This window comes from Aquila chrysaetos, chromosome 15 (assembly GCF_900496995.4).
Source record: "Aquila chrysaetos chrysaetos chromosome 15, bAquChr1.4, whole genome shotgun sequence".
NCBI lineage: Eukaryota > Metazoa > Chordata > Aves > Accipitriformes > Accipitridae > Aquila > Aquila chrysaetos.
The window spans coordinates 12995014-13005645 of record NC_044018.1 but is presented as its reverse complement, the minus strand read 5'-3'; the positions used below and the strand labels follow the sequence as shown (position 1 = coordinate 13005645).

The window sequence follows — 10632 nt, the reverse complement described above, 5'->3', positions numbered from 1 at the left end:
TTCCTGACTATACAACCACAAGATGATTTACAGGAGAGATTTGGGAATTTTAATTTGACTTGTTCAGGGATCTGGTTGGAAGAATTGCATGGGATACAGCCCTGGGGAGAAGAGGAGCCCAGGAGAGCTGGATCATTTTCAAGGATCACCTCCTCCAAGCTCAAGAACGGTCCTTTCTGATAAACACGAAACCAAGCAAAGATGGCAGGAGGCCTGCATGGATGAACACGGAGCCCCTGACTCAACTCGAACATAAAGAGGCAGCATGCAGAAGTGGGAGCAGGGACAAGAGACCCGGGAAGAATATAAAGACGCTGTCTGAGCATGCGTGGTTGGGGTTAGGAAAGCCAAAGCCCTTCTGAAGTTAAATCTGGTGAAGGATGTGAAGGCCAATAAAAAAGGCTTCTGCAGGTATATCAGCAGCAACAGGAAAGCTATGGAAAACGTGTGCCTGCTGCTAATTGGGGTACAGGACCTGGTGACAACGCAGAGAAGGTCAAGGAACTCAGTGCCTTCTTCGCCTCAGCCTTTAACGGTAGGATTTGCCTTCAAGGAATCCCAGGCCCCTAAGACCAGAGAGAAAGGCTGGAGCAAGGAAGACTTACTCTTGGTGGAGAAGGATCAGGTTAGGGAACATTTAAACTAACTGGACATACACAAGTCTATGGCACCTGATGGGATGCACCACAAATGCTGAGAGAACTGGCCGATGTCCCTGAAGGCTTATTTATCTTGACTTTAGCAAGGCTTTTGACACTGCCTCCCATAACATCCTCATAGACAACCTGATGAAATATGGATGAGATAAACAGACAGTGAGGTATATTGAGAACTGGCTGAACTGCCAGGCTCAAAAGGCTTGTGATTAGCAGCACAAAATCCATCTAAAGGCCAGTCACTAGTGGCGTACCCCAGTGGCTGATACTGGGACCAATACTGTTTAACATCTTCATTAATGACCCAGAGGGTGGGACAGAATGCACCCTCAGGAATTTTGCAGATGATACAAAACTGAGAGGAGTTGTTGATACACCAGATGGTTGTGCTGCCATTCAGAGGGACCTTGACAGACTGAGAACTGGACAGACAAGAATCTGTACCGGTTCTGGCCAAAACCAGATGTGGCATGAAAAAATGATGCAGTATTTCCCAAATGTGCATCCACCTAACTGGCACTGTATTTTTGTAGGAATATATTGATTCCATTGAACTTCTCAAGAAGTAAATGGGGAAGGGGGAAGAGAGATCATTTGATATCAAGAATTTATATCCTACTTTGTTTAATTCAGAGTAAATGTAAGAACACAAGTTATCTTACATACTACTTATGTCTTCCAGTTTAAATTTAACTGAAATACAACACAGAAAGCAACACAGAGAAGACTTTTTGTTGCTTTGTAAATTTTAGTAGACATGGAAAACATTACATAATTTATCTGAGTGATGTGGTCTATCACATACCAGTAAATATAATCTTAGTAACTATCCTTCATGACAGCCACTTAGTAGGAGCAGAAAGCTTAGAAGTCATAAATTACATTTCCAACCCATTCATTTGTTTGCAGCAGCATATTCTAGTCTTTCAAGTTTATACCACCCTAAAATAATAATTTCTTCTCCCACAAAACAAGCAAATTTTTTAGGGCTGTTTTGACCCAAACTAGTCACACTTATTTATGCACATTCTGAAATGCTGTCATTATGAGGCTTAAATATTTATCATAATACAAACATGTATTCTTACATAAAGATGAGCCAAAATAAGAAGAAACACTGACAAAATAGAGATCAATAACTTTGACCATTAGTCTATATAGCTCTTCTTCCAAGAGCAATTAATTTGCACTTATCTTAAGATTAAATGAATCATCCTCTGGTGACCTTACTGATTATAAATGCAACCCGAGATGGCCACCATAGCCTAGGATGACTAATGTGAAGATATAAAAGTCACAGAAGGGATTCATGGCCTCTACTCTGTAAAGAAGTATCAACAATTTCCTCTGGTCAAGATGACAGACAAGTGCCAAGAATTGTCAGAAAAAGCCAGGAATTGCTTAAGTGACATGAGGTTACATTGTTGTGGCATACAAGTGAAACATTTTAAATGCTTTTTAAATAAACTATAAACTAGATATACAAAGGTAAGCCTACTATATCTCAGATCCAAAACTTCAAATGAGATATTTCTCAACCTGTTTATGTTGTCTCTAAATATAGACAATCCCAATGCTTACTGTACCAAACTTTTTATTATTTGAAACAAACTTCTGTACAAAAACATCAAAGCAGGCAAAGAAATTCAGTGACTTCGGCAAACAGCACATGACAACTCACGGAATGCTTTAAGGTTTACATTTTTATTATACAAGTGACAAATAGCTTTCCTCTGGGCTACTTAAAGATAAGACTTCATTGTTTGACAAATAATTGCAGGTAAGCGTGTATTAACTTCAGTTACCAAAGCTCAACAGAATGACCTGTCATCCACCTAGATTTACCTAACTGGAAGTGACTCTGAACACAGCAGGATTTTCCCTAATATACATTTTTAAATGTCGCCCATTAAAAATGGAGCTTGTAAACAGTGAATTTACTACTGTGAAAAAGCAATGTGATCACTGCTTCCAGAAAAAGAAAAAAAACTAGCGTGATTTCTAATTCTGTTCCTGACAACAACATAGTGATCTGCTGCTACAACTGCAGATGTGTGACATGAACACTGGAGTTGCGGTGCTGTCCAGTATCACGACACATGTGACATTGGTGCCCGTGGGTTCTGATCAGGCTTGAGAAACCTCACAGTGGTCGTTCTGCTCAGAAATAAACTCTAAAGCAATCCCTACTCCAAAGAACTTACGATATTAAGACTGTTTAAGGACTGAGTTCAATGACTCAATTTGTCACAGCGCAGCCAAATTTCAGCAGACCAAATGCATCTTCAAAGTCTTAAGGTAATGTTTTTAGAAGTGATATGCATGAAAATTCCAGTGAGAGCACACAAACTCTGATTTACGTACACAGGAATAAGCAAATACAAATCTGAATCTGTGCACAAGCACTGGAGTTTTCACACATACATGCAAGCAAAGTACACAAAATTGAACACATTCTCAGAACATGACCTCTGCAAGAATATGTACAGCAACTGCAGACCACCCAGAAGACACACTTAACAGAGCATGAGCACTTTGCTGCTTTTGGCAAAGTACTTCTATTCCATTTACTGGAAAAATTACTAGAAAGTAAGAACAAACAACTCAGCAAGGAACTCAACTCCTTGAAGCATCAATCACATCTCAAAAACAAATGAAGAGCAGTCAGCTGATATATATTTCTGTGTTGACTCTGAATCATCTAATGAATAATACTATCAAGGAACCTGATGGAGTGCCTAAGAACAGCTCAGCTCTTAAAACTTATTTATATCATCCCTAGTTTGATGAGGCCAGTTTGACACTAGGGAAGTTTGCTGCTACAGAAGAGTGTTCTGCTTTATACCAGTTTATATCAGCAAAAAAATTACTTACTGGGTAGAGCTGTCTGAGAGATAATGTTCATCATGATGTATTTACATGGACAAACCCTTTCTAGTTAAGTCAAGGCATTAGTATTTTCCCTTTCCTTTCTAAATCTAATAACATTATATAGAATTTTCAAAATCTAGCAATTGTCTTAAAACACATTTTCTGTTTATTTATATTGAATCTGAAAAAGGACATTAATTTCCTCAATTGTTGAAAGGTACAGGTTATACTTAATAAGAAAGGTAAAATGACCTCTTTGCAATACCTTTTTGGATGTCAGCCAGCACATAATCCTTAAAATTAGGTAGATCTCCACTTATTACAGGAAAGACAACGTATTTTATGAGAGTGATGACTTTCAGGTATTCTCCTGTTCATACAAGTCTGAGGAGATCCTAAAACTAACTGACTACAAAACTGTGCACATGTTCTTAAAACATATCCAGTGAATTTTACTTTCTCTTACACTAACTTTCTCCTTCTTTAAAGTTCCTTTTCTGTGGTATCTTTGACATTTCAGTTTATTTGATTTCCATTTTGTCTTCACTACTACTTAGTTCTCTGATAGAGAAGATGTTTAAGGATTAAAATGCACAGATAAACTGTCATAGCTGAAGTATCTAAGTAAAAAAGTATTTTAAAAGTCAAAAGATAAAGGCTAGCATAAAAACTTAGGCTGCACTATATAAAGTCAGTCAGGTTATGAACAGATTCATGTATTTTAGCAATGTGAAGAAAATGGTTATGTAAATACACACAAGTATTAACATCAAACCGTATTAAATTATGTAAACATACACATCTTCTGTGATCAATACAAACATCTACTTGTCTCAGGATACTACTGCAGCATAGCTCGAATTTGTTTTGAAGTAGATTCATCATTCAGGTGTTTTGTAGTGAACCTAGAAATTACAAGTTAAAACAATACTTTATGAAATGAACAGGGATTAGAAAAGTCTGAAAACTTCAGTGCCTGTTTTTGAAATCACTGCAGTTCAAGTACACAATGGAGGAACTTACATATTCCTCTAGTCACTTATCACTGGAGTTTAAATGCTAATAGTCTGGTGCTCTTTATCTTATAAATACCCCTTGCAATAAATTATTCCCTGTTAATAATGGAGAATTGTGGCTAAATCCTGGCTAAAATACTGTTTGCCATCTGTCTATGACATTGTCATAATTTTGGGCCAAAATTATCTTTTTTTCCAGTTAAAAGCCTCAAAAGAAGTAAAAATCACGGAAAGACATAGAAATAGGATAGATACTAAAAGGACTTAGGAATCTAGATTGAATTTTGGCATAATCTATAAACCTAATTTTAAGCAGCTTTCTTAAATGTCCTGAGAGGACTGAAGAGCTTTAGTGTGTTTTTTTCCATGTAACCCCAAACATTCTCCACTGCTTATGTTCATAGGGAGACTGATTATCACATAAACTCAAAACACACCTGATACCTGTAGGATTTAACTCCACAGCAATTTTAATTCAAAAGACATGATAAGCAAATATGGAGGCGGTTATGGCTGCAGTTCTCACTCTATCCAAGCTAGAGATTTCAATACAGTTCTGAAAAACTTGGTACTAAGACTCCCTTCTCAGCTTCAGAGAAGTGTCAGACCATTGTGTCTTGCTTCCCAAGACAGCACCTTAAACACTTAGCTACAAGATTGGGATTTAGGTCGCTGTTTTCTTGAAGTTGTATCATTTAGCAAAATTAAAAAAAAAAAAAAAAGTCATATTAAAAGGGAAAGAGAGAAGGGAAGTATCAAGGGTTTGAGAAATAGAAATTCTACTCTTTGCTTCTAGAATGTTCTAGCTGCTGGGGTATTTTATATAACAAATCTTAGCTCAGATATATCGTTTTCTTTTGAAGTATTGTTTACCTTTTAGATGGCTAAGTTTTAGGTGATAAAACAACCTGTAAGTGTCTCTGAAGAAGGACATTATGACTTCCAATACTAATAGTCATTGCTTATCAAAGTGAAATGGAATTGAAAGAAATGAATATTACTTAAGAAAACCCCAGGTGATGAAGGCAAACCTGAAAGGACAATTCTCTTAATAAATTAAGCTTCTAAGGTGAAAAGTCTTAAATATAAAGAGACTGGGAGAAAAACAAAGAGGAATTTGTTAAGGCTGAATCGAGTAATTATTCCACACCTACCTGAGAGCATTCAGAAGTCCCTCCACAGTGTCAGGTGGTTGTTCCTTTAAAACTTTTATGCATCCCTTCATCTGGGAACAGAAGCATGCCACTATTGAACAATAATATATGAATTGCACTAGCTGAAAACAAGGAGAAATTTCACCATAGACAGGCAGGTTTTTTTCCTACTGAGTGTTAATGCTGCTTTATATATGACACAATAAAAGCATTATAGCTTATTAAAAATTATCTTAAGTTAAAAACCTAACTTTTGAGAAAACATCTACTTCAGTAAGTGTTTGTAGATAGTAAATTATATATCAAGTGTATGTATTTTAACTTGCACATGATTTCTCCAATTCCAACTTAAAAAAATAGCAAGAACAGCTGATATAAGCTAAAAAAAGAGATTTTGGAAGAGCGTTCCATGCCATTGCTGTTAGCAACTATCAGAAGACATGTTTCAACTTTGACTTTTATTTTTATGCTTGCATACAAAGAAGTAATTTTCAGTATTCAGTTTTTAGTTGTAAACCTAACTGGTCATGACTTATGATTTGTTTCATAACTAGTGGTTACAAATTTAATCTGAGATAAGAAGTCCATGATGTTGATTTTAAACACCACACTGAACGAACACCTTCATGGAGACTGTAAAAAACCACACTGAAACTCTGCCCAAATTTACAAAAGGGGAAATGAAGCACAGAAAGCACAGGTAGAACTCATTTGACCCACTATACACTCCCTATCTAGTCCATTGAGAGAAATACGAAATTCCTCTAACCTATTCAGAATATACTTTCATATGCAATGAATCGTGCTCCAGAAGTACCTATTTCTTCCCATTGTTATGAAGACATCTAATAGCTATCCAGAAATTGGTCTAGATTAATTTAATCTTATTTAAAATGACAGATAAAGATATGGTAGTGTCAAGATTTGAACCTTCTAATTTTCCAAGTCACATTCCAGTGCTAAATCCACATGCCAGTATTTTCTTTGCAGCTAAAGAGCAACTCTGCCTTATTATGGAAGTGGCTGATGAAATTGAAGTCAGAGTCCATGTATTTGCCAATAAAAATTATTCGGAAAATGTAGCTCAGCCTCCTGCACCATGACCAGCCTAACAGTCACTAATCATTGCTCAGTTGGCTCATTTCTACCAGGAAGAGAAAACTAGCTTTGCAAGTAGCAGATCAGATGAAATTCTCAGGGTAGCAGCCCATGTTTTGAAGTGACACAGTTACATTTCCTGAACTAGAGAAACTCAGGACTATATTCACGTCACTCAGTCCAGGTTTACATGCCCCATGAAATCAGATCAGACAAACTCAAAGGGGATAAAAATTCAAACCATTCTTTTCCATTTTTCTTGGAATCAGAATCCCTAAAACAGTCAAAAAAGAGCAGCTGTTAGGATGTTCAAGCTAGGAGCCTGTAATTAACAGCTTGAAATACAGTCTCCAGTCTTGAAAGAGTAAGGAAAGGCTAATTTGTTCCACTGTCCCTGACATTCTCTTGAAATGGCTCCCGAGAAGTGACTAATTTGGAGAAAAGAACTGTTTTTCACAGTAAAACAAACTCATTATCTGAAATATTATTTTTTTTTTAATTAGAGAAGAATCATCAAACTGATTAGGCAAATTAAGATTTGGGACCATGTACTTATTTTTAAAAACTGAGTCATACATCTCCTGTCTCCCATTTATATCTAGCTAACTTTCCTGTAAGATTACAGGGCTTTAGGATAAATGTGAGAAACAAAGTTCACACATCATATGTTTGGTCCTATCAAAATTTTACTTGTGGATTGTCTCTGTAGGCAAGAGACTGAATTAGCAGTCAGGAAGTCTGCATTCAATTCCCGGGCTCTATCTGCTGCATGACCTTGAGCGAATCAGTTCACCTCTTTGTGACATATCTTTCCCTCTGTAAAACAGAGTCAAAGAGGGGATGTGGTAAAATACTGATATCTGCAGATGAAAAATGCTAACAAAGACTCAGTGTCATGGAGCACAATAATACATATATATTTTTTTCTTTTCTTTTGATGTAGGCTCTCTTGTAAAGGGAAAGACTGCATCTTTTTTCATGAATTACAACGGATTTCTACTGAAAGATGTAGCGCATGACATCTAGGTTTATAAAAACACATAGCAAAAATAAGAGTACTTTTTTGTGTGTGCTTGCAGTAGCTCAGATGAAAAAATAAGGTTCATTTCCCTGTCACTGGTCATGCCAAAGCTACAACTGAAGGCTCATTATCAGCATTACAATAATAACATTTCAGTTCTGCTACTTCAGATCTCGGACAAAGCAGATAGAATGTCGAATATCTGCTTATTTACAACAGAACTACTGCCAAGATGAACATTTTAGCATAAATAAAGTACATGATTAATAAACAATTATGACTATAGAACTTATTCCAGGGTAGGTGTAATACAACATTATTTTAGTGTAACCATACAGTTGGCAGGAAAGCAGAGCTAACCAAGACAAAATAGTATCTGTGTCTGGAAGAAAATACAAAGAACAAAAGACTGACCCTTATTTTAATTTCAAACAAAGTACACAGGTGAAGATAAATTCTAAATGTTGCCATTCAAAGGTAATTAAAATGAGGTATACAACGCTGTAAGCTTGTGCTGAAAAAAAGCTGCAGACTAGTATTCTCAAACCTACAGAGTATTAAAGAAAAGTCACTCTTACATCTATCTTTGATGTCTTTGAGAAAGCTCCCACAGGATGAACATGATCATACAGAATAATAACTCCCACCATTACTCGCATGCAGAACATAAGGGTCTCTTCACTGGTGAATCTACTCCTGTACTCTCTGGAAAACAGAACAAAAGAAATAAAGTTGACTTTTTACTGGACAATTTTACAAACTAGACTATGAGCACATGAAATCTGATCTAAAACTGTATTTTAAGGTTGAAGATGCATCTTAGTAAAATTTTAAAGAATTTTGAATTGCATAAGTCGTTGTCAATTTAGAAGAATGGTTAGAAAGCAAATAGAGATATGCAAACCCCTTCTAATAACCCTTCACAGTTCAGATCCTCACTTCAGCAAAATGTCTATGATGATGGCTTCACAGAAGACTTCCACAGTTCATAAAATATGATGGAGACTGATCATACTTCTGTTTAATCTTAGAAATACAACATATCAGGACCTCAAAGGAAAGCTACTCTTTTTGCTTAAATTCCTACTTTGAAACAGTTAACATTTAAGTGGGATCCAATTTCAGCAGCTAGTAAGTTCAAGGCTTCACCTAGGTGGATCATAGTCATTGCTCTCTCTCTCTCCCTCTTCTAAGTCCATAGGCAAGCAACTTCAACAACCCAGGTTCACTGAGCATCTAAAATGTGGAGGCCTACTAGACAGGACTGGACTGAACAAAAAGTTTTTCTTTGACTTTTCAATATCAAAATAAGAATATGGATGGCACAGTGTCCTGGTTTCGGCTGGGATAGAGTTAATTTTCTTCCTAGTAGCTGGTATAGTGTTATGTTTTGGATTTAGTATGAGAAGAATGTTGATAACACGCTGATGTTGTCAGTTGTTGCTAAGTAGTGTTTGTACTAAGTCAAGGATTTTTCAGCTTCTGATGCCCAGCCAGCAAGAAGGCTGGAGGCGCACAAGAAGTTGGGAGGGGACACAGCCAGGACAGCTGACCCAAACTGGCCAAAGGGGTATTCCATACCATGTGACGTCATGTCCAGTATATAAACTGGGGGGAGTTGGCCTGGGGGGGATAGCTGCTTGGGAACTAACTGGGCATTGGTCAGTGAGTCGTGAGCAACTGCATTGTGCATCACTTGTTTTGTATGTTCCAATTCTTTTATTATTATTATTGTATTTTTATTATTGTTATTATCATAATTCTTTTTCCTTTCTGTCCTATTAAACTGTTCTTATCTCAAACCACGAGTTTTACTTTTTTTTCTTTCCCAATTCTCTCCCCCATCCCACTGGGTTTGGGGAAAGTGAGCGAGCGGCTGCGTCGTGCTTAGTTGCTGGCTGGGGTTAAACCATGACACACAGTTAAGACAGCCCCTATTGGCTGTAATCCTTGAAACCATCATCAGGAAATGAAAAACGAACTACAGCAGAGAAAACCAGAAATTATCACAATTTTTCTAACAAATATTATTTTGAGTAGATAATACGTAGATTTGTCTACTGTCATTCATTGATTTTCAATATAAAACTTGATTTTTTCACCTAAATGTATCATTAAAAATTCTAAAATCTGTGCTATACTACCTCTCAATTTACAGGAACTTCAACTTTTATTCTTACACAGCATCGTAACATGAACATTTTTAAAGGCTACAGACATTTTGATGTGAAAATACTTGATTGTCCCAAAACCAGAACTAAATATCAGATAATCTTCTGGTAGATGACTCACAACTTTCTGTTTCTCTACTTTTGCCAAAAAATGAGCTGACACATAAGGTTACTTTTCAATAACTACTTCTATGATCTCCCGGGATCGTGAGATGCGTCCCACCTCCTACATACACTTCTCCAGAATTTTCATAAACAAACACAATAACCTCAGGAGTTCTACCCCCTACATGGCACCATGAACAAACAATTCAAAGATGGGAAGACTACGTTGACTCCATCTTGTATGTGTTTTCCACTCAAAGAGACCTCTAACCCAAAAAATACTCAACTACACGCATACCTAAACAATAGCAACCCCACTGCCTCTATCTACGCTAGTAGATAGGAACACAGTTGTACAGTTTCCATATAGCTGAACTTTCTCATATCCAGAATAAGGTGGCTGCATCCAAAAAACATCTACTCATATGAACCTCAAAATAGTCCCTGTGTATCATTTGCAAAAGCAGTACTTGGAAGAGCCAGAATCTTGCTAATAACTGAGCAGCATGGGCAAACAAGAGACAGTAGCTGGCCTATGGC

At 36.8% G+C, this 10632-nt stretch overlaps 1 protein-coding gene across 11 annotated transcripts in view; it reads right to left on the bottom strand.

The window, feature by feature from the left end:
• Positions 1 to 2233: 2233 nt before the first annotated feature.
• CYRIA (CYFIP related Rac1 interactor A) overlaps positions 2234 to 10632 on the bottom strand; it is a 58999-nt gene continuing 50600 nt past the window's right edge. For 8 of the 11 annotated variants that reach the window (XM_030037478.1, XM_030037475.2, XM_030037483.2 and 5 more), the window contains 3 exons: positions 8395 to 8521; positions 5698 to 5819; positions 2234 to 4432 (listed from right to left, as the gene is read on the bottom strand). In XM_030037478.1, coding sequence (XP_029893338.1) covers positions 4369 to 4432; positions 5698 to 5819; positions 8395 to 8521 — 313 coding nt within the window. In that variant the 3' untranslated portion in view covers positions 2234 to 4368. The remainder of the gene's footprint in view (positions 4433 to 5697; positions 5820 to 8394; positions 8522 to 10632) is intronic. The other 3 variants (XM_030037482.2, XM_030037481.2, XR_003926703.2) reach the window with 2 other exon arrangements.